General features: G+C 36.8%; 2 protein-coding genes and 1 long non-coding RNA gene across 24 annotated transcripts in view; 2 read left to right on the top strand and 1 right to left on the bottom strand.

The window, feature by feature from the left end:
- The window catches only part of per (period), a 221,500-nt gene extending 210,345 nt beyond the window's left edge, over positions 1-11,155 (top strand). For all 22 annotated transcript variants that reach the window (XM_067130139.1, XM_067130140.1, XM_067130134.1 and 19 more), the window contains one exon: positions 7,527-11,155. In XM_067130139.1, the coding sequence (XP_066986240.1) occupies positions 7,527-7,670 (144 nt within the window). In that variant the 3' untranslated portion in view covers positions 7,671-11,155. The remainder of the gene's footprint in view (positions 1-7,526) is intronic.
- LOC136854056 (uncharacterized) lies at positions 250-19,757 on the bottom strand. The gene is made up of 3 exons (XR_010857615.1): positions 19,671-19,757; positions 15,809-15,943; positions 250-644 (listed from the first exon to the last, which is right to left on the bottom strand). It is a non-coding gene; the product is annotated as an uncharacterized lncRNA (long non-coding RNA).
- LOC136854054 (L-proline trans-4-hydroxylase-like) lies at positions 17,063-27,263 on the top strand. The gene is made up of 7 exons (XM_067130150.1): positions 17,063-17,183; positions 17,396-17,483; positions 17,951-18,140; positions 23,003-23,097; positions 24,595-24,772; positions 25,416-25,610; positions 27,065-27,263. The coding sequence occupies exons 1-7, from the start codon at positions 17,069-17,071 to the stop codon at positions 27,173-27,175; spliced, it is 972 nt and encodes a 323-aa protein (XP_066986251.1). The 5' UTR covers positions 17,063-17,068; the 3' UTR covers positions 27,176-27,263.

Below are 27,263 nucleotides of genomic sequence, written 5' to 3'. Positions count from 1 at the left end.
CCTACAGTGCCCCACATGTGAGGTGCACAGATGGCACTACCCCCCTACGTGGTGGCCCTAGTAGAGACTACAATACAGTATCTTGGTTTCTCTTGTTAGTTGGAGATGCAATTGCATTATAGTATACAGTACTGAGAACCAGTTAATCAAGTGATTTTTATAAAATTAATAGCTGACCAACCCGGCACTGCCAGGGAAAACTCTGAATGACAGTCATCATTTACCTGAGAAAGGAAGTAACATGTGGTGTGGTTTTGATTAACATGTTTATTTAAAGTAGTGAATTCTAGACAGAATTATTAATCACAGGAAAGGAAAGTATTTTCAATGATTGTACACATACTTTACATGACAAAAGAATTCAAACGAGATGTGGGAAAATTTTTCTAAGCATGGCTGCAATTCCAGTCACATTACTTGGCCCAACACTGAGCGAGAAAGTGTCTGAACCTACGTTCCTGACACTCCATGTTTCACACCAGTCCAAAATGTTATCCCATGGCTGGGTCTTTGCCGAGACCCGTAGTACATAAAGTACCCCGGAGGGCATAGGTACACGTTTGAAACCTACACGAAAATCTTCCTTCGGTCAAATGAGGGCCATGTGCAAAATTTCGTCTTGATCAGTCAAGCAGTCCGGATTTCTATAGAGCACAAGTTTACAAGTTTAGTTACTGTACATTCAAATATACTATATATATATATATATATATATATATATATATATATATATATATATATATATATATATATATAGGCAGTCCCCGGTTTCTGACGGGGTTCCGTTCTACGCCATCGTTGTAAGCGAAAATCGTTGTAAACCCAAAAATCGTCAAAAATCCTAAGAAAACCTGACTTTTAATGCTCTGGTTGTATTAAAAATGATGTAAACTGCATTTTTATTGAGTTTTTCATCAAAAAAACCTCCAAATTTTCATTATTCTGCCATTTTGGAGCCATATTTCTTCCGTCGGATCGGCGTACGACGCGTCGTAACCCTGGAACATGCGTCGTAAACCGGGAAATAATTTCTGATGAATATATCTAAAAAGCGTCGTAACCTCAGAACGTCGTAAGCCAGACCCATCGTAAACCGGGGACTGCCTGTATGTATGTATGTATATATATATACTGTATATATATATATATATATATATATATATATATATATATATATATATATATATATATATATATATATATATTATATATATATATATATATATATATATATATATAACTCTCTTCTTCTTCTAACGTGCTTTTATTCCCATTTTTGCTGGACCGATGCCTTCTTTTGAAGGACTTTTTATTTGGGGACTGCCTGTATATATATATATATATTTATATAAATATATATATATATATATATATATATATATATATATATATATATATATATATATATATATATATATATATATATATATAATGCACAGAACAATTGTATATGTGATAAAGTTAATATATATATATATATATATATATATCGGTTTATATACAGGCAGTCCGACGGTTTATGAGGCTTACGACGTTCCAGTTCTGACGGGTCCAGCTTACGACGTTCGAGGTTACGGCGCTTTTTAGATATATTCATCAGAAATTATTTCCCGGTTTACGATGCATGTTCCGGGGTTACGACGCGTGTCGTATGCCGATCCGACGGAAGAAATATGGCTCCAAAACGGCAGAATAATCATAATTAGGAGTTTTTTTTTTATGAAAAACTCAATAAAAATGCAGTTTACATCATTTTCAAGGCACCCAAAGCATTAAAAGTAAGGTTTTCTTATGATTTTTGATGATTTTCGACGATTTTTCGGTTTACAACGTGGTGTAAAAACAAAACCCCCGTTGTAAACCGGGACTGCCTGTACATATATATATATATATATATATATATATATATATATATATATATATATATATATATATATATATATATAAGATGATCCTTTCATCTTCATTTGAGATTGCTTATATTTATGATAATTCAACAGAAGCTGCTAGATTGACTCAACTGTTGACTGTTTTCTTTCAAATGAAACCAAGTATAAAATACCTTGTGCATCACAGGTAATTGATAGAAATGTTAACTTTATTCCAGATATGATGGCTAGCTATTTTTATTGCTTAAATAATTTTTTCCATGAAAACCACTTTTAATTTTCATAGTATGAAATGGTAGCATTTCCATATCCAAGTTACGGGAAGATTTTTACTAGGTAAAAAAATATATGTAAAAGAAGCCCTATTTAAATACTGTAATGTCTTATTCTCAAGATTAGCAATCATGTTACTGGTAAGAACAAAAATAACAAGATCTGAACACTATCCAGTGGGAATTTAGACATGATAAGTCTGGACTTAATAAAAGCACAATCAGTATCAAACCTCTGCTGTCAGTTACTTGAAAAACTATGAAGGATATCAGATACATAACTTCTTATATAGTACCAAGAAGAATGTTACAAGTTTGAAGTATAAGTCTCTTCTGGGAAGGAAATAGTAAAAAGTCTTTCCCTCATGACCCCTTGTTGTCTGACTCTAACATGGCTCTTATTATCTTCAAAGCTAGTGAATATTAATTTTCAGTGCCATATCACTGATTGTATAGGACAAAGGACAAGGTCCTTTGCTGTTTCTCTACAAATCTGTTCCACCTTGTATGTAAATTTTCAGAAATATATTTACATACCAACTTTCAGAAACTAAAGCTACTGACATGATTCATTCCAGGAGGATGTATAAAATGATCAAACCATATTCAGTAAGAGAAGGTATCTGTTGCCACCGTCAAGAATTTTGGGCAGGCAGTTCTTGTGCAGTGGTTTACCTCAAGACTGTTACCTTGTGACCTATTGCCTGAATATAACATGGCTCTTATCTTCCAGAGTTAGAGAATATCAGTTTTCATTTTAATATCACTCATTTTAGAGGGTCAGAAAAAAGATTAATTGCTCCACCACAGGTCTTTTAGTCTTAAATGTTAATTTTCAGAAACATTCTTAGAACATAACTTTTAGAAGCTGCAGCTACTCACATGATTCATCCAAGAGGATGTATGAAATGAATTTTTTCCTGAGAGCCTTCGTTAGGTGGAGAAAGTTTTGTTGCCAGTATCAAGAATTAAATTTTTCAGCATTTCTTACACACCCATTTTGAATTTCAACAGGAGAATTTAAAAGTACTTTTCATCTAAGTCAAGTTAGAACTGTTTCATGGTATTTTGGACAAGTTTTGCAAATACAGTACAGTACTGCATAAGGACTAAATTGGAATCAACTACCTTCTCCCTAGAAGGATCTTAACACACGGGGCAGTGAAGTTTAGAATTTTCTCTACAAAAGAACAAATGAGATCAGGAATTGCACATAACTATATAGAAGTTCCCCTAGACTTATTCTAGGTTATTGGAGGTTGGAATATGGGGAATATCTTTTTGGGTCTAGCTCATTTAACATTCAGGAGTGTTAGTTCGAGGAATTTTTGTACAACTCAGAATGTAAGTGCAAAAATGGAGCTCCCTCTTTGCTGTGGGATGTGAATAACCTATTGTTGACAGCTGAATAATTGGACAATGGGGGAGAGGTCTTTAAAATGTATATAAGATCAAAGGGTGGAATTGATAGGTGGGGAATGAAAATTAATGTAAGCAAACAAAGCTTATGTTGACTCTAAATAAAAAAAAGAAAATGTCCAGAGAGGAAAGTTTCTATATGAATACTTTGAGAATATGAATGGGGTAAGAGATTTTTGATGCATTAAATATATAAGACTTAATAGTGAAAGTTTGTTAGAAGGTATTGTTGTGGTGGAATACTAGACCTTGGAGGACACAGAACATTTCTACTGCCATGACAACACACTTGAATGGGAAGCTGTTATCTGTTACAAGTGCAGAGCAAGAAAAAGATAGCAGTATTTTGGACAAAATGGAAGAGATTGTTAGACTAAACGGAGCAAATCTGTGACACTTACAAGGCCTGTATTTCTCTGTGCAGTGAAGACTTGGGCACTTAGAAGAATGGAGCTTTTGAAGTGGTCCTAGCAGAAAATTCTGATTGGTGAGATTCTTTAGGCATGAGGTGTGATATGTAGAAGAGCTGTGGTTATGTAAGTAGTAGGAGGAAGGCTAATGGGAAGCCCTAGAAAATCCTGGACAAACATCATTAGGTGAATTTAGAACTGTTGGAAGTTCATGTAAAAAGAGCACACAACAAAGGAGAGCAGGTGATACATGTCTGACCCCTGAAGGGAAAACTTGATGTGAAATCATTAACAACAATGATTTAATTGCAAGCCAAATTAGATCTTCCCTTTCTGACATATGAAGGGAACAGTTTCATGGTTGTCAGTTGAGAACTGCTGCTACAGTTCCCTGCAGGACATCAACCTCACCATGTGCTGAATGAGTCTGTATGTGTTAAAGACAGTCCTTCCACTCTTTCATTGCTTTTAATTTAATTGGCATCAGGTGGCTTAGGTTGTGGCGGAATTCAAAACACAAAAACAACACACAACACAGATGCATAGAACACTCACCCTGATCCTCGGTTGCTGGGAGATGGATTAAGGGTCCACGGTCGCCAACACAGCACACAAAACCACACAAACAAAACTAAAACGGACTCTCAACCAACAAACGGCATTAAACAGGAAAACACACGACTCACGAACATACAATAACAAAAGGAAGACGAGACACATGCACCGATAACAACAGCATCAAAAACTCAGACGAACTGAACTACCGACAGACAGACAGACAGCGCCGTAAACAAACTCCAACTAACGACCCTTATCCCTCTTCCAACAACCGAAACACTCACTAACGACAATTACACTCGCTCTCTCTCTCTCTCTCACACAAAACGTTGGGAAATGCTAAATAAAAATTCATTCATCCCTCTATAATTCTCCCCCCTTTTAGCATTTCCCAACCAACACTTTTCACACTGCATTCAAATTGCCTTACGCAGCACCCACGGATGCTCACTAGCAGGTCCTTTAGAACACGTTCGCGGGCACGCAATCATTCTCTCAGACTCGCTCTCTCTTCCAGCAACATTCAGATTTACATTTTCTCCTCCATTCTCTCTCAGATTCACGCTATCTTTCTCACTATTACCACTCTCAATTTCATCCACAATCTCATCTATACCCTCTAACTCGTTCCCAAATACCTCCCCCAATTCTTCAACTAACCCATCCCATTCACTCATTGACCTTTCCAATTCTTGCAACGATTCATTCATGCTTTCAATCACTCGTATATTACTGTTACGCTCTCTTACTCTTACACTTTCGCTCACCTCCAACCGTTCACTCACCCCCACACATTCAGTCAACTCAGTTATATCAAACCCGCATATGCTATACGTTCTATTCATACCATCCCATTCATCCGTACTACACGCTTTATCACTCATTTTCACTTTGGCACTCACACCCCTATCACACAACTTACGATCATTCCGTTCACTCACGTTCTTCCCTTTCTTACGTTTTCTATCAAAACAAATTGCTGATCCTCCATACACAAGCTCTCATGCATACTTGGTTCACCCACATTCGATTTCAACCATTTATACACCCCATTCTCTCTCACATATTCCGGTACATCCTTCCATCTAAGCAATTGGTTATGATGTGCTCGTATTTCTCTCACACTACCATCTACACATACTTCCCCTACAACATAACTAAGCCCACTGGGACCAACTTCCAACACTTCATACGGACCCTCAAATTTTTCACGCACTTTATTTACATTCAACCGCCCTTTCTCGATTACTTCTTTCAACACTTTCTCGCCCACCTTGTAACTTTCAAACCTCTCATGCGCCTTCTTCCATACCTCCCTATCACTCTCAGATATACCCAATCTCGGTCTCACTATCTTTTCAAAATTTAACACATATTTACACGGAGACATACCAATACCCTTATGCACGGTGGCGTTGTATACCCACAATGCTTGCCCAACATTTACATCCCAATCATTATCACATTCACTCATCATACGTAATATCTCCGTCAACGTTCTCACCGTTCGTTCCGCCAATCCATTCGCACTGGGCATATATGGTGTAGAGTACACATGCTCTATGCCCCAATCACGCAACATTTGCTCAAACTCCCATCCAACAAATTCAGGCCCATTGTCACTCAACATTCGCGTCGGCTTGCACACACACATTGGCAATATCACTTGACCCACCATTCTCGCTACAGTCTCACTCTTTTTGTTCCGAATCGCTACTGCATATGCAAACTTACTCAAATGATCTACCATTACAACCATTCCCACATGTCCTCTAGCAGTCACAGGCAACGACACACAATCAGTCACAACCATCTCAAATAACTCTTTCATCTGCAATCGCAACACAGGTGGATTCGCATGCACACTTTGATACTTACCCTTCTGACAGTCTGCACACGTAATCGCTACATCCGAACAAATTTTATTCAATCCAGGCACATACAATCTCTCTCTCATACATTCCCATAATTTATTTTCATCACTTAACAAATCATTTTCACTCCTTACAATATCTCTTAGTACTTCGCTTATAGACTTCTAACTCAGACTGCCAACTTCTTACTCTTACACCCTCTAACACACACTCTCTTAACATACTTATTCTCATGCACTGATTTTGCATCTGCTTATCTCTCTCTCTCTCTCCTCTGACTCTTTCATCTCCCCTTTCATTTCCTCTTTCCATAATTTATTTTTCCCCAGATGCCCAAACCTATCATGCACTAATAAACACATACCCACGGCTGCATCTTCCGAAAACACTTTGTTATTTCCCTGCCGCCCTTTCCTAAAATCTACTGGTGCAGTCAACTTTCACTTGGATTGACTCTGTGTTGTTAGCCGTAGATTCCATTATCTTCGCCCAAAGAAACTTAGTCTCAAAACACACTTTTTATGCACATAATATATCAATCAGCATTTGTGACTGACCTGCCAACACCTTTGTGTGATATTAATTTGGTAATTTATTTAGGTTAGTTTTCAGAACTCATTGCTGTAGTCCTTGTTATTTTTATCACCCATATTTGGTGAATTGGTCATAATCCATACTGAAATAATGTGCCAAAACATGACTTTTTCCCAGAGTAGTCAGTCCCTATCTTGAGTGCCATGCAGGTTTGGATCAAAAGACTAAAAAGATTGTTGCAGATTTGTACTCTACATGTCAAAATTGTTTAGCCTCCAAATGGAAATTTGGGTAGAGTATTTTTCTTTCAATAACCTGAATGACTAGTGGAAAAGTTAACACTTTTCAAGACTTGGTCCAATTTGTAAATAATAAAATTGTCAAAAAATAGTGCCAAGAGACTAGACACTAATACCATTTTCAGAACACAATGTCAAGAGACTATTGTTACTGCAAGATTAGCTAAATGTTATTTGAGTAGACTGAAGGGATACAGTCAACTTATGTATCTTTTAATATTATGAGAGGTTTATCTTCTGTAGATTGATTACGGCATTCATTTCTTTAAAGGAAAATATTCCAAGAAAGAAGAAAACATCAACATACTACAGTAGAATTGCTATGCTCCATGAAGAAGATGCCCCAATGCCTCCTCATGATGCTTTGAATTGTAGGGAGCAACTTCCTGCAGAATCTTCAAGTTACTCATCTTGAGTTGCAATTATACAGTATACTGTATATGTTACTGTTGTTGGATTTGACAACTCCAATTTTTTAAAGATATTGCTGATTTTTGGAAATAGATGGAAAAACCAACCAAAATTACTTTCACTAGGCTCATGTCTTTTGGTCAGCTAAATGTTCACGGAAAACATTTCAAAGGTCATTATATCAACTCAACTTTGTCAGTTTTTCCAGGAATCACAAGTTTATCTTGTTTAAGAGAAGGTAGATTTTTCTTTAATGTTGTTTTTACTGGAAAAAATATTCATTATTGTGTCACTGCATTCCACATGTTTCATTTACAAAGAGAGACCTGTTGGTGTCACAGGTTACATTTATTGCATGTTATACAATATGCCTACTCTTACAAATGAGTAAAGTATTTCAGTTTTTATCAAGGATGCCATTGCATTCTGTATAATATGCACATACTTTCTTATATCATTCAGAAAGGCTAAACAGAGACTTTCTTTTTAAAATCAACCCTCCCCACAATCTCATTTTGTGTAATGTCTGCGTAATAAGAAAATGGAAAATAGTATGCAGTGTATATTTTCAACCTGTTAATATAATAGTTGGAGATATACATTGCCATTTTGCTTATAGTTGCTGAAAGGTATGATATGTTCAAATAAGTAGGCAAAACATACACCTGCTCTATTTCAAAATTTATGTGGAGAGGGGTTTCAGTATCATAAATGTATTGTCATGTTTCAAACAAAATTACAGTACATGCTTTTTTTGCAAGCATTTAAATTAATGTGCATAATAAACACCTATAGTACTGACTTTTAATGATGACACATTTGATACTGTATAAAGTAATGAGTTTTAGAACTATTACAGATTTTGTTGGTTTTAAGAGGTTTACCAGTTCTTGTCTTAACAAATCATAAGATATGTAATAAATTAACTAGAATCATTTTTCAACTTTGTCATTTGGGCCATGGTATCAACTTTGTCATGTGGGCCATGCATAGCAGTGCGTGATGAATTTTATTATTTTTTTTCAGCATAACACTTTTAAAATTGTATAACATGTTTTAGTCCTATACTTTTCAGTCATAGAGCTATTTTTTCATTTATCTTGAAATATTTGTTTTGCTGGTCAAACTACAATATCTTTTAAGATTGTAAATGGAAAAAATTAAAAAATGGTAGTTTTATTTAACTTCTAAATGAACCCTTCCATTGTCGTTGGCTTTTACAGTATCAAACCCTAGTAATGTTATCTTTAGTTGAAGCAGTGAAATACTGTAGGTAAGAATATCAAAGTAGAGCCTTTTAAGTTTTTGTAAAATGCTACAAGTCACTTTTGTTTCTAGTTTTTGTAAAAATTTTAGAAATTATTTCAGATTATTGTTACATGAAATCTTATGGACTTATCATTGTATCTTAGAAAAAGAGGATGCAGCATTTCATTCCCTGACTAAGTCTTATTTTGCTTCACAGTCTCTGTTTTCATTCATTTCATCGTACCATGTGAATATAAGTACTATATTTCCTAAATATTGTAACCAGTGAAAATATATTTTATTGATACACAATTTCACAGTAAATATTTTTGTAAAAACTGTGTATGAGAATGTGATGGATCTCAATACTTTATGTAAAACTGAAGGTAAACCTTATTTATATCAAATTCATGCTTCTGGTTCTTTTTTCTTCTCTGATGTATAAAATGAGGTTCTGAGTTTGCAAACCCTGTATGACATAGTCTGTCTCTGTCTTGCAAAAAAAAAAAAAAATGATTATCAACAGCTAGTTAACAAACTTGAGATATTAAACTGTAAAGCAAATTATATCAACCTACATTCAGTATAGATGTCACTTATCCAAATTCATAATTTAGATTATGAAAAATTTATAAGAGAACACAATTTCCTTTACTGCAAAAACACCCCAGAAAACTGAAGTGGTCAACTTATTTTTGAAACTTATAAAGTAGAATGTACATTAGGGGAAATTTACAGTACACATCTGAGAGATGTGTATACTGTAGAGTATTTTCCCAGTAATATATAATTGATTTTAGATTCAGAAAACAATTTGATCACTTCAGTAATTCTTCAGAGGTATCTTTGAGTAACTTGAAATTGTCTTCTTCATAAATTTTTCATATTCCACTCTTGACTTCAAGCAAGTCAGATCTTTAATGAATGGTAGGTGGATATAATTTGCTTTACAGCTTTCATATCTCAAGTTTATTAACATTATTTTTTCATTATATTTTTTTCATATTTTCCTTGTTGTATGATTTCCTTGACTCTGAAATAAGAGCAAGAACAGAGTGGATAAATAATTTGATGTAATTTTAGTGTGTTTCATGGTAAAAATATGCACCAGTTGGGTTAGTTACCCAATCTGTAAGAAATTATAAGTGAAATGTGTACTGTACAGTTTAATGCTATAGCATATATTGTTGATGGTATAAAGTTTTCCTGTAACTTTACTGAATACTGTACCTAGAAGTACTATCACGAGTGCGGGCCCATAAAGTTTTTCTATAATTTTACTAAACACCTATAAGTACTACCATGAGTGCTATGCAAAGAAAGTCAACCAAAAAATTAAAATAAAGGGAGAAACGTTTAAAAACAATTTTACCTGAAGACACACTTAGAGAACACTTAGGATTTTATTATTCTCTATGAATTGTTTGGTAAGGAAATATGGTTTTGTAGTTCTGTGGATAAAGTACAAATTTGCATGGCTAGAACAGGGTAGTGAATAATGTACAAAACATGCAACACTCACCGAGTATTTCAGTTTAAGAGCCGGAAGCTGAGTTGAAACTTACCTTTTTATAAATTGACTGTGAAAGAATTGTGCTGTGTAAGTTGGATATGGCAGTAATATTTGTACAGCAGTGTTGTATATGATTAGATTTTGTATGTATGTAAACAAACGATATAGATCCTGTATATGTTTTAAACAATCCTATTTTCTTTGAATAGGGCATTATCAATTTTTGTGAGAAGATTTATTGATGAGAATGAGGACAAAGGACCATTTTGTAATATAGTTAAAACTTGAAATTTTTCTTTAGTCTGTAAAGCTATGAATTTTGAACCCTGTATTTTATTCAGTTTTGTACTGCTTTTCTTATTATGGCTTAGATGAAATCTAAGCTCATTTACCCCATCCTGGTAGTGCAAAGCATACCGTATCCAGCTATCCTTTTATCACTGTAGTGGCTAACCTGATTTAACTGGCATTCAAAAGAGAATTGGACTATCCAAGTATACAAAATGTATATGTCTGAATTAAACTTCAGACCCCTTTTCTGATGTAAAATTACTTGTAATTGCTCTTAAATTAACTTCCCGTATACAAGTTCATTACTAAACCAAATTTGCTTTATTAGATGCTGCTGCAGGTTGGCAGTTAAAGATTTTGTCATGTTAAATTCCCATGGAAAGGGTTCAATATTCAGTGTAACTGCAAATATAATTAATAAATAATTTTATACAAAATCTGTGTTGCTTCATTTACTCCAGGAAAGCTATGAACTGTAAACCCCTAATTAATTGAACTAAATGTACCAAAGACAGCTCAGATTTGAAAAATTCTGTTAGGGGCCTTAAACTGTCAAGCCAAGGCTTGCCAGCCAAAGGCAGCACTAAACACTTTCAAATTAATTTTCATTTGAAGTTTCTATTTACAAAATGTTCAAAATCATTTTCAATCAGTGTTTCCACTCATTGAAAATCTATACACTAATCCTTCTATTATCCACAATAATAGAGCCAAGGCCCTACTAGATAAGGTCAAGTAAAACTCTTATGCACATAAAATGGCAACTCCATACCCTCACTTCTCCTACCTTACCAATAGCACATAACTGTAAACACTAAATATGCCTATAAACAATAACCATCACACTTAAAAAAAAAGAGCAAACCTTTCTTTTTTTCTCCCATACACAACACGATACGGTAGGTATACTGAATGCATAGTGTACTACCGAATAACATGGTATTTTTTCTTTTTTGCATATTGCGTAAACACATGGAAAAGCATGGTACTGTACATCACTTACAAGAAAATTGTACGCAAAAAAAGCGAACTTTTTTTCCTTGCATGCAACACAAAATGGTAGGTGATTGAATTGAATATAGAATTTAGGCCAAAGGCCCAGCACTGGGACTTATTTGGTCATTCTGCGCTGAAACGGAAACTGACAGGAGAAGTTTTGAAAGGTGTAACAGGAGGAAAACCTCACAGTTGCACTATAAATCAATTGTTAGGAGAGGGTTGAAAGCAAGATGGAAGAAAGAGAATAAGAAAAGAAGCGCAGTAAAAGGACTGAAAGGGGTTGCAGCTAGGGGCCGAAGGGATGCTGCAAAGATGCTTATGTGATGGCTACAGTGCACCACATGAGGTACACTGATGGCACTAATCCCCTACAGGGAAATATGGTAGGTGTACTGTATGTACACTATCAAATAAACAGGTGTCATTTTCTTTTTGCTATTTTCCGTTAATACAGTAAACAGTATAACACTTAAAAATGTATCGTAAACAAGAAAAACAAACCTCTTTTTGTTGCTACACATGTACAAACATTCATTCTTTACACGGAAAATATATGTAAAACCAAACGTTTTCTCCCTGAATTAACCAGTGTGCTACCTTACGTGCTTACGATGGCCCAACTTTTAAAAACTTGTGAGAGGTTTATTAGTCCTCTTCCACCATTCTCTTCATTTTCTCCTCTTCCTACAGCTTTTCAAGACTGGCATCTTCTGCCTCCTGGGAGACATTAAGTAACAAACTGGCCGGATATCAATGAAGGGTGCAGACGTGCTTGCCTGCGTTTCCGTGCTGAACAGCTGAGTTACTGAAGAAGTGGACTGCAATAGGCTTGGGTGCACAGGGGTGTGGGATCAGAAGAAACTGTCGAGGGTACTCTGACAATATGAACGACAACTCTGCTTTGCAATATCGTGCCAAATTTCTGAAACTTCTGCAGTCAAATACAAGGCTCTAGGGCAGTCAATAGGGTTAATGTTGGGGTTCTCCATGAAATCTATAAACCTATCGAAGACCATGTGCTTGTAAGGAGGTTCTAGTTGTGAAACAGCCTTGTCTACATCATCATCTAATTCTTCTTCAGAGGCTTCCTCATTACCAGCAGCAACTGCAGGAGCTATCTCGTTGTCGGACAAAAGCTATAGGCCAGGGTTGCCACCATCATCATCCAGCCACTCCCGTATGTCATCCTTGGGAACATCATCCTCAACCTTCGCCAGTGTGGCAATGAAGATGTTGACTTGGAACCCCTGGAAGTCCATCATGCCCTCTTCTCCCTTCAGGAAATTGTTCCAAGCATGCTCCAGGGTCTGTATAGTAACATCCCTCCAAACATCTGTGAAGTTGTAGATGGCAAGATTTAGCAGATACCTTTGAAGGTTCTCTAGCGTCTTTTGCCCTTTCTATCCAAGCCTTGCTCCTTCTCTTCCTCCTCCTCAAACACCACCATCACCTCCTCCAGGAACTTCCTATGGTATGGCTATTCCATTGCAACAATAACACCTTGGTCCATTGGCTGAATGGGTGCAGTTGTATTAGGAAGCAAATAAATGACCCTAATATGACTTAGTCACCATACAGGTGGGTTGCATTACACTGCCAAGGCACAGTGTCCATGAGAACATGCCTAGCAGTGTCAAGGTCCTGTGTTTGATGAGCAACCTCCTTACAAAAGTGATTATGGGACTGATACTGGCGATCTTGGAGGTGAACCAACCTTTTGCTGAATGGCACCAAACCACTAGGAGCCATCCATCACCCCTGCGGGAAACGTGGTTGCTTTGCACATCCAACTATATATACAATATCTACCAGAAGCATTTGCACATAACAAGGCAGACACATGTTGCTTGGAAAGCTTTCAACTGGGTAAATGCTCTTTCTTCTCATCAACCAAGATGTTACTGGGTAAGGACCAGTTTTGTCAGTAATGTAGATTTGCTCTAAAGCAAGGCCTTCTTCCTCATCAAGTTTTGCAATTTCTGGCAAAGTTCCTCTATTCCTTACTTGGAAACATCCAAAGCTTTCCATGAGCCTTCTCGTTAGATAGCTCATGTCAAATCTTGAACCGAAACAGCCAAGCTTTGGACGTCGTAAGTGTTCAACCCCATACAGGCCTGTGAACTTCATAGTTGCAGCCTTCAACTCAGCACTGTGGACATGCATTTCAGTTGGCCTTTGCTGATGAAACCAGATCAAGGTTGACAGTTCAATGTCCTCATGATGGCCTTTTATCATGACTTTGCAGACCCCTAACTCCAGGACGTCTTCCAAGTCTGCTGCCAACTTCTTCAGTCTGTCCTTGGCATTCTTGATATCCTGCAAGGCTGACCAGTCAATACCATACTCCTCCATGATATGTGCCATAGACCACTTTGCCTCAATTATCCCACGGTTTCAAGCTTCTTGTGAAGGATCAACACCTTTCTTGCCCTTCGGGCAAGGTGAGGCCATACAAAGATACACAGCACCATATGGGCTACAAAAGAAACAGCACCAGCAATGCTGCAGGCACTGAAACAGAAGCTACATGTTGTGGGGAAAGCATTGCGTACAGGAAACGCTAGCAAACCATTCTAAAAGCAACTGATCATGCATGACTGGACAAAGAAGGAAAACACTAATTTTTTCGAGTGCACTGATACTTTGCAGATGTAGCCAATTAGAGAAGGTATGTTTATGACATATATATTTAAAAAGCGACAAAGAAGGTGACACATGATGATGTGTTAAGTGACGTGGTATTGAGCCCTAACAATAATATTATTGTGAAAGTTTAACTACTTGGGAACAATAATAACAGCGGAGGGAGGTACTGAGAAAGCAGTGAGACAGAGTGAAAGAAGCATGGCGAAAATGGAGAGAAATAACTGGAGTTGTTTTAGACAAGAAAGTGCCATTAAGGCTCAAAATGAAAATTTATATGACAGTTATCAGGTCCGTACTATTATATGGGGCAGAAACTTGGGCACTTAGGACGAAAGAGGAGGGACTGTTGGAAACAGCGGAAATGAGGATGGTGAGATGGATTGCTGGAATATTGCTACTGGAAAGGAGGGAGAATCAAGAAATAAGAATATTGTGTGGTATATGTAATGTAAAGGAGAAGGCTAGGGAAGTTCGTTTGAGATACTATGGCCATTTAATAAGAGAGGAGATGGAACCAATCAAGAGAGCTAAGAACATGCCAGTGATGAGAAGGAGTAGTGTGGGGCATCAGCAGATCAGATGGATGGATGTGGTGAGGAGGGATATGGGTAGGTGGGACGGGGGGAGGAAGATGCAAGGAATAGAAATAGATGGAGAAAGTTGACCCGAGCAGCTGACCCGGCTATACAGTGGGACTAATAAGGTCTAAAGAAGAAGAAGAATAATTGTGAAAGTTTGCTCCCTTTCTGCCTGCCTCTATCTCTTGCTTTATCATTTTGATTGGTTTTTCATCATTTTCTGTAGTAAAAATTATGACAAAATGCCAAGAAATGAAAAATGAGCAATGATAGGGGTGATAATGGTGTGTGTGTGTGTGTGTGTGTGTGTTAAACAGGTACAATATGTAGGGGAGTTTCTAAGCACAGTATCAAATGTTCTCTCTCTCTCCTTTCTGTTGTTCAAGATTGTTTTATTACATGTTAATATTCATTCAATAAAACGTGAAGCAACATACAAGTGAAAATAAAACAAGGTATTATTAACAACCACAAAAGCCCTGAAGAGGTCAAACGCCTACCAACTAGCACGGCCCTCCAACCCTCTCCCCACCTGGGAAACTTCTTCCCTGGCCATCCATTCTCTCAGTAACTCTTTCTCCGCTTGCTTATGGCGGGAACAGCATTACTTGACACTGCTCTCTATCCCTACGCAGCGTTGCCAACCACTCCCCTCTCGTCCTACGTGGCCTTCCCACGCCCCCACCGTGGGAACATTCCCTGGCCTCAACCTTCAACCGCCCCCACCAAAAATAAAACTTTCTTCAGCCTGTTTATGCCTTCAAGCAGTGTTACCAACGCTTATGTATGCCCACGCAGCGTTACTAACCATCAGAGTACGATTTTTTATTTTTCGTGAAATGTATACCTATTACAAATACTGTATACCTTGTGTTCCAGCTCAGTCCATCCATGAACTCCATAGACGTGTCCTAGTCTCACTTGGCTGAGTATGCATTTGGGCTCTCCAACGCCTCAGGTGGATGGTTAAATTAGCGGAAGGTCAGAGAAGCAGCTAACTTCCTGTAAAGTAATGAATTTGTGTTAAAAATGTTTGCTTTTAAAAGAAATATACATCAGTTTTCACAAACTCATTACTCTGAAAGAGAGTGAATAGCCTTTGCTTCCTTTATAATAATCTGAACTAGGTCCAGTGGAGCCTCATGAGCATGGAGTGAAAGTGACCTGGTAAACCAAAACTCCTGAGAACAATGAAGGGGTCATGAAATGGATAGACTTTCATGAAATGGACAAGGACTCGGTGAATTTTCTAGGATGGTCAGAATAAGAATGTATCACTTCCCAAACCATCAAGCCACAGATATTACTACCCCAATATACTACACCCACAAGAAAAAGGAAATGGATCATGGTGATGAAGGTGGATTCATTAGGACTACATGCCTCACCTCCTTTCTGGAATTGTTAAAATGTGGTATGCTGATAATCTAAGTGAAATACACCAACTGAGTATACATATCGAGGGAGTTACCGATATGTGTCAGATCTTGCAAGTGGCACCATACAAAAGTTGCAAGAGGCATCAAGAAGCAGTTACCGGTATGTGTCAGATCTTGCAAGTGGCACCATACAAGAGTTGCAAGAGGCCTCAAGAAGCAGTGTTTAAAACCGAATTGGCATTCAGGTTTCTCGTAAAAGTCGGGGAGATTGACAAAACCGCAATTTCATGACTCCTAACCATATCTACATTTCTGCAAACTGAATATCTTTTAAAAATATGTGCACATTCCTGTACCTACTTAGGCTTACAAGATATGTAAAACTCTGTAGGCTATACAAAACTCGTACAAAATAAAAAAAAAAAAACATTAACATTGTTTATTTTTAAACACAATTCTGTATATAAAAAAAAGAGAGAGAGAGAGAGAGAGAGAGAGAGAGAGAGAGAGAGAGAGACATTAGGAGTGCGCATTCATACTAACCTTCGTGGATTTTATCTTTATATACACACACACATATATGTATATAATATATACATATATATAATATATATACTATATATATATATATATATATATATATATATATATATATATATATATACAAATAGTAAAGTAGACCTTCTTTTCAACCATGGCAGTAGCGAGAGTGATTATCTACAGGGTGTTTTTATTTATCTGATTAAATATGATAAGAATGAGATGGGAAGCAAGACACAAAGGGCGTACTTCACAAGGTCACAAAATTATTACAGTCCACAGAGGATCGCTGAACCAGCAACAGCTGACAGTCGCCATGGAAGGTACCGGATTTATTATTTTTCTCTGGATTCAAACCGATTATTCAAAATTTCTTGCTATGACAGCTGTTTTTTTTTTTTTTTTTTAAGCTCTTTGTGACTTATATAACGTTTAATATCTTACAATTTTGCAAGACAGATATTCGAGTTCCCGTCATAGGCCTTACAGTATGTTACAATATCTAGATCGGCAATAATTCTTCTTTTTCTTTCAGAATGGGAATTCGGTTACGATCCTACCACCTGGGCAGTGACTCCGGACATGAAGAAGTCTTACAAGAAAAACGGCTTTGTTCTTGTCAGGTCAGTTCTGTTTACAAAGCAGCAAATCTTGAAAAGATAACTGATTAATGAGGGAAATATCAACTTATCCTGTTACTTCGAGGCATGGGTATGAATCCATTGTTAAGATGGAGGTATACCACTTGGTTTAGCTAGATTTTGGCTTAATAACACGAATGAAATAGGATGATTATATGATGAAATACGCAATGAGACACATGAGAAATTGTACTGCACGACGTCACAGGGATAAAGGATAAACACTGTTTCACCATGTCTCAACATAATTTTGCTTGCTGCTTTATTTATATCAGCATCCTACTGCTTATGTGTGAAATATTAGTGCATACGTAATCCTGCTTATGAAAAGTAAAATATTACATGTATACTTACATATAGTTATATGCGTTTTTAAATATAATATATATATATATATATATATATATATATATATATATATATATATATATATATATATTGCTATATAGGAAAATGCTGAACGCAGAAGAGGTGGCCAAGCTAAAAGCAGCAGTGGCAGACAGCAAGGGAATCCTGCAACACGCCTACTGTCGTAGCGATGGTACCCGAAATAACCGCATGTGTGTATGGAATCACCCTGGGGAAGATGTGACCGGCGTCTTAGTCAGATCCCAGAGAATTGCAACGACTATGGAAGAGGTAAGCGAATATACTACATAGAAGCCTACTTGATAGCGAACAAGTAAAAAATGGGCCGAAGTTCGACGCAATCGAGTTTTCTGTACAATGTATAATCTGTATGAAACTCTTAGCCGCGGCCCATGAAACTTTCAGCCACAGCCCGGTAGTAACCTGTGTTGTTGGCATGATTATGGCTAACTTTAACCTTAAATAAAATTTAAAAAAACTACTGAGGCTAGGGGGCTGCAATTTGGTGTGTCTGATGATTGGAGGGTGGATGATCAACATACCAATTTGCAGCCCTCTAGCCTCAGTGGTTTTTAAGGTCTGAGGGCGAACGGACTAACAAAAAGCCGTCTCAAGAGTTTTCTTTTACAGGAAACTAAAACTGTTGCTTAAAGAATTTTTGTTTTCGGAAGATTAGAAAACTTTCTAGGTAACTTTATAAAAGACAATTCATTTTAAAAATCCAATAAGGAAGACGCTATTTTGCTCAACATCTGAATGGCTTACATTTGGTCTAAAATCACTTTAACTGATGAATTATTTTGCTCGGCTTATAACCTTTGCCGGTATGAGCTAAATTGTTAACCAGGATAAGATAAATAGGGAATAACATAATATGAGCAAGTGTGATTTCTTTGATAGTCAGCTGCTTTGTAATAAAACCACATAGTACTATGAAGCGACACTCATGTCAGCAACCCCAGGTCTATATCATTTGCATGAGCAATAATTCTGTTTTCAATGTCAAACACAAAATAGTATGCACACATACATATACAGTATATGTGTAATACAAGCAGTAATGAATCAAGAACACTACCCTAGGGTACACCCAGAGATTACATCCCCGTAGTCACTACATTGTCATCAACAACTGCTCTTTACACTATATCACCTAAAAATTCAGTAAAATCTTAAGAACTGTTCCACCAACTCCCTTCTGCCTAATTCTGAAAACAAGAGAGTCATTATTAACAATCATAACAACCGTATGTCGTTTATGTCAGTGGTTTTCAAATTTTTTGGTCTCGTTACCCCCGGCAGTGGTGTGATAGATCACCATCACCCCTACCCCATTCCTCTTCAATTACGTGAAGTTATAATATAAAGGAAAGAAAAATATTGGAATGCTTAATTTCTAATGTGTTTTATATGTAAGAAATTAATTTTACTTTTACTCAAGTCTTAAGAAATAAAGAATTTAGATTTTAGATACATTATACCACTAAAAAAACCTGCTTGGGGGCAATAATAGCATTTTTCTTCCCTTTTCCAATAGTGTAATCATTTTTAAAATCGGCCCATAAATAACCGAGAAAATTTTTAAAAAGTGAAAAAAAAATAAACATAAAGCTGAGATATCAGCCATCAAAGTTATAGGCGTGCAAGTAAGACTCAAGTCTTCACCTTCCTTTAACCCGCCGCGCCTACGTCTACCATTCCTCGTATCCCTGCTTCTACCATTCCCCGACTCTCCTCCAGCACATGCCTATCTTACACCCTATTAATGCAGTCAAAAGAACAATCAAGAAGCAAAATTACCTCATCAACTGCAGAACATTCACTGGAGACAGTAGTCGAGTGCGCAGCAATCAACAAAATTATCTCCTGATGTTTCACTCGCTTATACATCACAACTAAAGACTCTTCATGGCATTCCTATTTTCTTTCAGGATTGGAGAAAACGAATGTTGGGGGTATAACTTGCATAATTATGATAAAAATTAATCTATTTACTTCTGTATTATTAATTAATTAATTAATTTATTTATTTATTCATTTATGCATTATTATTAATTATAAATTTACTGAATTTTACTCCAAAGAACTATTACTTTTAGAAAGTGCCTCGTTACGACTTCATTACCCCCGCGGTGTTAATTACCCCCAATTTGAGAACCTCTGGTTTATGCGGTAGCTTAATATTTACTTCATAATTCTCCTCTTTTCTGCGTTGTAACAAGATTACTCGATTATTTGCGCCACTTCTAAACGTTCCTAGATCGGCATAGATGACAAATTCAAGTGGCAAATTTCAATAAAAGGCTGAAAAGACAATTGAAGTCTTCATGGAAAGACTAAACAAAACATTGTTTTTGAATAGTTGGCATGTACAAAACGATGAAAACATACTTGAGAGAGTGGTACGACGCTCAAAACCTATGGTATGTCAGAGAGGGAATCTGCTGTAAATCTTTGAATCGAAGCATTCAAGTTTAATTCTCTAGATTTCCAGTGGAGCGTCAGAGCAAGGGCCACCCTACATACACCCCAATAATTTGAAAAAAACATAGATTTAAATTATTTTGAATAACACTGATTTAAATTGTTTGCAAAACGTAGATTTAAATTGTTTGAAAACATAGAAGTTGGCAACAGTAGCTGTACGTTAACAAAGGATTGATAATAAATCTGATTATCAATTAATGAACGTTACGGTTCCTGACATTGAAAATTACAATTAGAGCTATTGCAGTATGGCTCTAGGCGTAGCCTAAACTTAGATTTCAGAAGCATCTACAGAAGAACAATCAACTTTAATTTTAAGAAAAATAAGCTAGTTAAAATTATGGAAGAACATACATAGCCATTATGCCACGTCTCTCATAAAGCCAGAGGAGCTTCCAATTACACACACACACACACACACACCATTAATGACTGATTACAGGGAAGGAAGAAAAATGTATCTGAAGAAACATATGAACGCTTTCCAATATTTACTTTAAGAAAATTTATAAATAAAATAAGTAAAATGATTTGCAATCAAGGACACAGGATGAGACCTAACTGAAGAATCTCGATAATACGTTGAGACCGTTTTATATCTAAATTAAGGCAAAGCACATCTCTATATATGCTAACATAACTAACCTGAGACAGGAGGCTGAGGCTAAAGTACGTACTGCACAAGAGTTGAATGCAGGTTTAAGAATATTAAGTAAAACCATCACAACCACTACATAACAGGTGCCACCGTGATTCCCAAACAGCTACTGACTTCTCAATTTTCTCAAAGCCATCGTCCAAGGATGGCAAAGAGACGGCTCATCGGAACCAAAAGACCGTACCAAAACCACAGACATTTTCTCCTAACCTTTGGATTACAAAAATCAGAAATTCATACCTAGGAAAAAGCGTTGCTAAAAGGAAAAGAAGAGATACTGAAAGGAAAGACCTTTAATATCCAGGAAGCACGAGCGTGAGAGGAGTTCGGGACGATTAGGCAGTATCATTTTCGGCGTGAACCTGTTAGGCCGCCACAGCTTTAGGCCATATGAAGTTTAGGCCGTAAGACATGGCGGAGGCTCCTTGGAACGCCGTGTTTAGTACTAGTCCCTCGGGGATCAAAGTATTATATACACACATTTCGGCCGTTTGTAGTGTGGGTGTTACGGCCTAAATGACTTACGGCCGAAACGACCAGGACACCAAGAGAGCAAGATAGAGGTTATTGGTATCAGGTCTAAAGTGTGAGGGGATGCAGTTTGGTGCACTGCTGATGAGGTTTCCTTGTAGGGGTAGGCCTATAAAGTGGCTAATGTTGAGGAAGTTTACTAAACAGGGGGTTCGTTCACGATTCTTAGCAGTTAATGTATCAGTGACCAAAGTCTTGCTTTCACTCTGGAACCACCACTTCCTATGGGAAGGGAAGGAAGAGCTTCTGCGTTTATATCTTATTTGGATTCAAGGATTTTGGGAAGAAACTTATATGTCACGACGTCGCTATATCTGTCAAAATGTATATATATAAATATATATATATATATATATATATATATATATATATATATATATATATATACATTTTGAGAGCTAGTTTTTATATACAAATATGAAGAACTATATAGATATAGATAATTGGCAAAATATATATATATATATATAGGATGAGTCAAAGTGTTTTTGACATGGTTTGGTCATATGGAAGTCATATGCAAGTACAAAAGGGCAGGGTTGAAATGAGTATAATTCTGGGTGGTATAATATCCAAGGAGAAGAACAGGTGATGGAGATATGTAGATATGTTTGGCAAAATGGCACAGCTCCAGAAAGTACATGGATGAATCAGCAGTATTTTTGACATGGTTTGTTTATCTAAACAAGTAGTAAGGGGTGGGTTAGTAAAATGATTATAATACTGGAGGTGAAATCTGTTTGTTGTCGGCCAAAAATCTTCGCCGTGAAAGTATGGGGGTGGCTGATGAGAAAGAGTTCATTCTGAGGATGCCAATCTTTCCAAGGAGCTATGGAAGGTCACGGATCTTTCCAGCACTTACGATGTGGTCATTATGTTGTTTTTCCCCTCTACTTCTCTTCCCTCTCACCTATCAGACGAGACAGATTAATGTTAAAAAAAATAATAATATGTAAAGGGAACTGACTGACACTGAAAATGCTACAGGATCAGAATAAAAATATATTATTTATTAATGGCTGGTAGAAAAAATGAGCAGCCACTAGACTTATATGCAGGCCTACATCCTTCTCCTTTGGGTAATTTAGAATACTGTATAGAGTGAAGAAAATAATTTGAGGACGTTTTTTGCATTAGTAAATTTTGGTGAAGTTCGATCTTCATCAGTATAAAAAATGATTGGGGAAGAGGTTCCAAAGAAGAAAGCCTATGAAGATGGGGGATCTGCGAGAGGAATTGGTACATGGTGAAGAGTCATGGTGAAACGAAGTAGTAAGTAGTAGTAGTAGTAGTAGTAGTAGTAGTAGTAGTAGTAGCAGTGGTGATGGTGATAGCAGCAGTAGTAGGTATCAAGTAATTATCTTTTATTCTGGCAAGAAAATTATCCCGAGAACGCCAGTAGCTCTCGCATAAACACTTCCTTCTACGCTCTGTTAATTCTCGTTTTCCTCAACAGTTGATGGGAGGAGACGAGATCTACCACTACCACAGCAAGATGATGATGAAAGACGCCCGGACTGGAGGGCCATTTGTTTGGCATCAAGATTATGGGTATATTTATCTTTTTTTTTTTTTAAAGCTACATAACTTAATTAGATTTTATCAGCTTAAGGGACTGAAGGCCTAAAAACCGCGTAAATGTTTTGCATTAGAAAAAGTGTAGAAAATTGCAATCCCTTTTTTTAAAGGAACTGTAGAAAGACTTCGTTTCTTGAGGAGGGCTGACATGAAGTACGTAACGCTCGTATAAAGTACGTAACGCAATTCATGTTCTCGAGAATCAGTAGTTTGGTGCATATATCAAGCAAAATTTACTTTAACATCAGGGGCTCTTATTGCTTAGAGCAACATAGTGTGATCTATTGAAAATATGTCATAAATATCTTAAGTGATCAACTGCTTTTGTATTTTTGTTTGTATTTTTTTTTATGTCAAAGTCAAATCTATCCACCCACAGTGAAACAGCAGTATTAAGAAGCAACTAGCTGACCAAAATATTAGAAAGATTCTACTAAATCAAAAGAAAATTCGATCGCTGCCAAACTTTGCAAGCCAGATAAGTAATTTAGTCAAATTCTCCCCTTACTCCCTTTATCAGATATCTTGTTATAGTATCCTTTTAATGAAAATTACCAAATAAGTAACATCTCAGTGACTGAGATCTATTCACTCACAGAGAAATGGCAGTAATCAGGAAGCACGTATTTGAACGAAATATCAGAAATGTCCTTTTAAAAAACGAATTCAACCGCTGATAAAATTTTTGTGTAAACCAAATACGTCGTTCACTCCAAACGCCTCATTAATTGTTTTATCCAATATCTTGCCTGGTTATCTTATTAATGAAATTACCAAATAAGTTGAATCTGGATTCATCATCTTATCTCACCGAAATGATTCAGATCTGTCAAAAGTACTTCAATATTCTTTCGGAATTGAAATTTATTAAGGACATAGCAAATAATGTGAAAAAAATACTACAATGCATAGGAGAGCAGGAAGAAATAGTTACTAAGAGTCTTGTTAAAATCACAAAATTTATGAAAAACTTAAAGAAATAACCACAAAGAGCTTCCAGGAGACTGTCATTCCTGATGTTCCATTCTGCAAGTAAAGATATTACCAGGTTTGTAGAAACAAGATCGTCATGTTGAATATCTTTTTTTCTGACGTACGTTTTATGGTCTTTTTTTTTCTCTCGGGCACTGCACAGGTACTGGTACTTAAATGGGTGTCTTTATCCGGGGATGGGATCAGTCTTTATTCCAACTGAAAAAGGGAGGTGCTGTTGAAAAGGAAGGACTTGATAATCTTCAATTAGATCTTAAGCTTCCTTTCTTCAATGGGAGTCTTTTGTTTTCTCTGACACTGGACAGGTATTGGTACTTCATCGGGTATCTTTACCCAGAGATGAGGTCAGTCTTTATTCAACTGAAAAAGGGAAGTGTTGTTGCAAAGGAATTACTTGATAAACTTTAATTAGCTCATAAATTTCTTTTCTTACATGGCAGTCTTTTTTTTTCTCTCTCTCTCCCTGACACTGCGCAGGTACTGGTACTTCAATGGGTGTCTTTATCCGGAGATGGGATCCGTCTTTATTCCAATTGACGACTGCGTACGGGCTAATGGCTGCCTCCAGGTGCTCGTTGGTTCCCACCATATGGGGCGAATCGATCACGTCCAGGTCGGCACTCAGCTGGGGGCCGAGCCGGAGAGAGTTGAAGAGGTACGAGACACGCTGACGGGAACAGAACTTCAAAGATGTTCTGGATGTATTACTTTTCAGAATTATTCATAAGAAATCTTTACAGATGTTTCAGAATTATACAAAAAAATAAAAAGATGTTTCTGCTAATTAGTAGTACCATCAGCAACAAAAATAGCAGTGCTGATAGTGATCATGAATGATTATGATCAAAATAAATTACAAGGAATTTCGCAGAAAATTTCCGATTAAAAAGACCCCAAAATATAGTAGCAGAAATGTTTAGGGGACTAATCTTCAGCTATTTCTTCTTGCATAATTTATTTCTATAGCTTAGGCCAGTCAATCCCAAGGTAGAGACGGTATTCTTTCTAGCTATTCTTATAAATTTTTAACTGTAGTAGCTTGGAAATAGCACTTCTTACCAATCATGATTGAGATAATTGATAAGAAATCCATTATATATATATATATATATATATATATATATATATATATATATATATATATATATATATATATATATATATATATATATATATATCACAGGTTAGAACTGAAACTTTTTAAAATCCTTCTTTTACCACCTTTGTAAACGACACTGAACGTAATATTACCATTATTAGTTATAATATCCGTTAAAATATTCCTTCCTCTCTTTTAGGCTAAGAAGCGCCTGACGCATGTTTATGTTGAAATGGCAGCCGGGGATGTCTTATTCTTCCATTCCAATCTACTGCACATGTCTGATGGGAATGATTCGGACATGCGCCGCTGGGTTTTCATCGTAGCTTTCAATAAAAAGTCTAACAACCCTTACGTGGAACACCACCATCCTCAGTATACGCCCATGAGGAAGGTTGGTACTAAGACTTAATGTCAGCGGATTTTAGGGGTACCCCTAAAGGAAGCAATATGAAACGGCTTTAGAAGCAATGAAATAAGATTTTAGGGGTAACCCTAAAGCAGGTGAAATGAAACGGTTTTAGAAGCAATGAACAGAAAAATGAAATAAGATTTCGGGGGAAACCCTAAAGCAAGCAATATTAAATGGTTTTAGAAGCAATGAACAGAAAGATGGAATAAGATTTTTTGGGGTACCCTTAAAGCAAGCAATATTAAACAGTTTTAGAAGCAATGAACAAGAAGATGAAATAAGAAAAACTGAAGAGTAAAAATTCCCGCACCTTCAATTGATTTCGTGGGAGAGGTAAGTTTCCTCAGAAATTTCAAGCCCCGGCTATCTTGATTTTGATGCTTCGGTCATCAGGGTATCAGAGCTTATGGGTAATTGTTCCCTATATAAAACAAATAAAAAATGAGCCGAAGTTTCTTCGGCGCAATCGAGTTTACTGTACAGCGTTTAATCAAGGCCACCGAAAATAGATATATCTTTCAGTGGTCCCGGTACTGTATGAACCGTGGCCCATGAAACTTTAACCACGGCCCGGTGGTTGCCTGTCCTATATTATTGCCAGACGCACGATTATGGCTAATTTAACCTTATATAAAATACAAACTACTCAGGCTAGAGAGCTGCAATTTGGAATGTTTGATGATTGGAGGGTGGATGATCAACATACCAGTTTGCAGCCCTCTAGCCTCAGTAGTTTTTAAGATCTGAGCGCGGACAGAAAAAGTGCGGACGGACAGACAAAACCGGCACAATAGTTTTCTTTTACAGAAAGCTGAAAGCAAGTTTTTAACATGTGGGTAACATATTTTGGGAGAATTTACGTTTCATATAAAATGTTAATTTTCCATTTAATCTAGTCAATATTTTGTAGAGAAACAAGCAACATGTGTGCCCTAATGTAGTAAAGAAAGGACATAATGCTCAAAATATAAAGTCTTGGGTACCGTGAGTGGTAAGGTAACTTGCAAAATACTTTACAATGGCCGAGATGGTTCCCGAAGCCGACCAATCGTCAAATTTTAACCAACATCTACCGAAAGTTGAGGATCTGATGGGAGACCCCTTTTTCCCGGGAAATTTTCATTAAGGTATGTAATCCGTTTTTGAGGCACTTTGTTAGCACACTAACGGGCACACATGCACATGGGGGAAAGAGCAGCCATAATAATTCATAATAATTCCTCTCAAAAAGTATGAAGTTCTTGTGTAGATTAGCTTCAAAACGATTGTGCTGAAGCTGTAAAAGATGAGTGGCACTGGTAGGGGCTTGGGATTTGATAAACGGCAAAAAAAAAAAAAAAAAAAAAAAAATAGACATCGGCCTAACCGATAATTTTAGTTCGGGTTTTAAGAACTGTTGCTGAGCCAAATCTTGAGCGTAGATTTGTTCCCTCCAGGTTGATGATTCTGAACTGATGAAGTGCCAGGTGATAGAGAATTTGGAAGGGAAATGGTTCATGCATCCTGATGAAGACGTCTCCTACAAAGGAGGGAGAAGGTTCCACTGATCTAAATCAGGCGGCATTCTAGAATGGACAGCAAAAGGGCACCACTCAGGCCTCGACGATCCTTGAAATAAATTTATTGCTCTCTCAA

This window comes from Macrobrachium rosenbergii, chromosome 28 (genome assembly GCF_040412425.1).
Source record: "Macrobrachium rosenbergii isolate ZJJX-2024 chromosome 28, ASM4041242v1, whole genome shotgun sequence".
In the NCBI taxonomy this organism is placed as follows: Eukaryota; Metazoa; Arthropoda; class Malacostraca; order Decapoda; family Palaemonidae; genus Macrobrachium; species Macrobrachium rosenbergii.
This window is presented reverse-complemented; position numbering and strand designations above follow the sequence as displayed.

What these genes read in the sequence shown, in the direction of transcription:
- LOC136854054 (XM_067130150.1), top strand. Translation starts at nt 17,069, where the DNA reads ATGATAAGAATGAGATGGGAAGCAAGACACAAAGGGCGTACTTCACAA. An exon ending in TTGCAACGACTATGGAAGAG is followed by an intron (nt 18,141 to 23,002) that starts GTAAGCGAATAT and finishes TTTCCTCAACAG; the next exon opens with TTGATGGGAGGAGACGAGAT. An exon ending in GTTTGGCATCAAGATTATGG is followed by an intron (nt 23,098 to 24,594) that starts GTATATTTATCT and finishes GACACTGCGCAG; the next exon opens with GTACTGGTACTTCAATGGGT.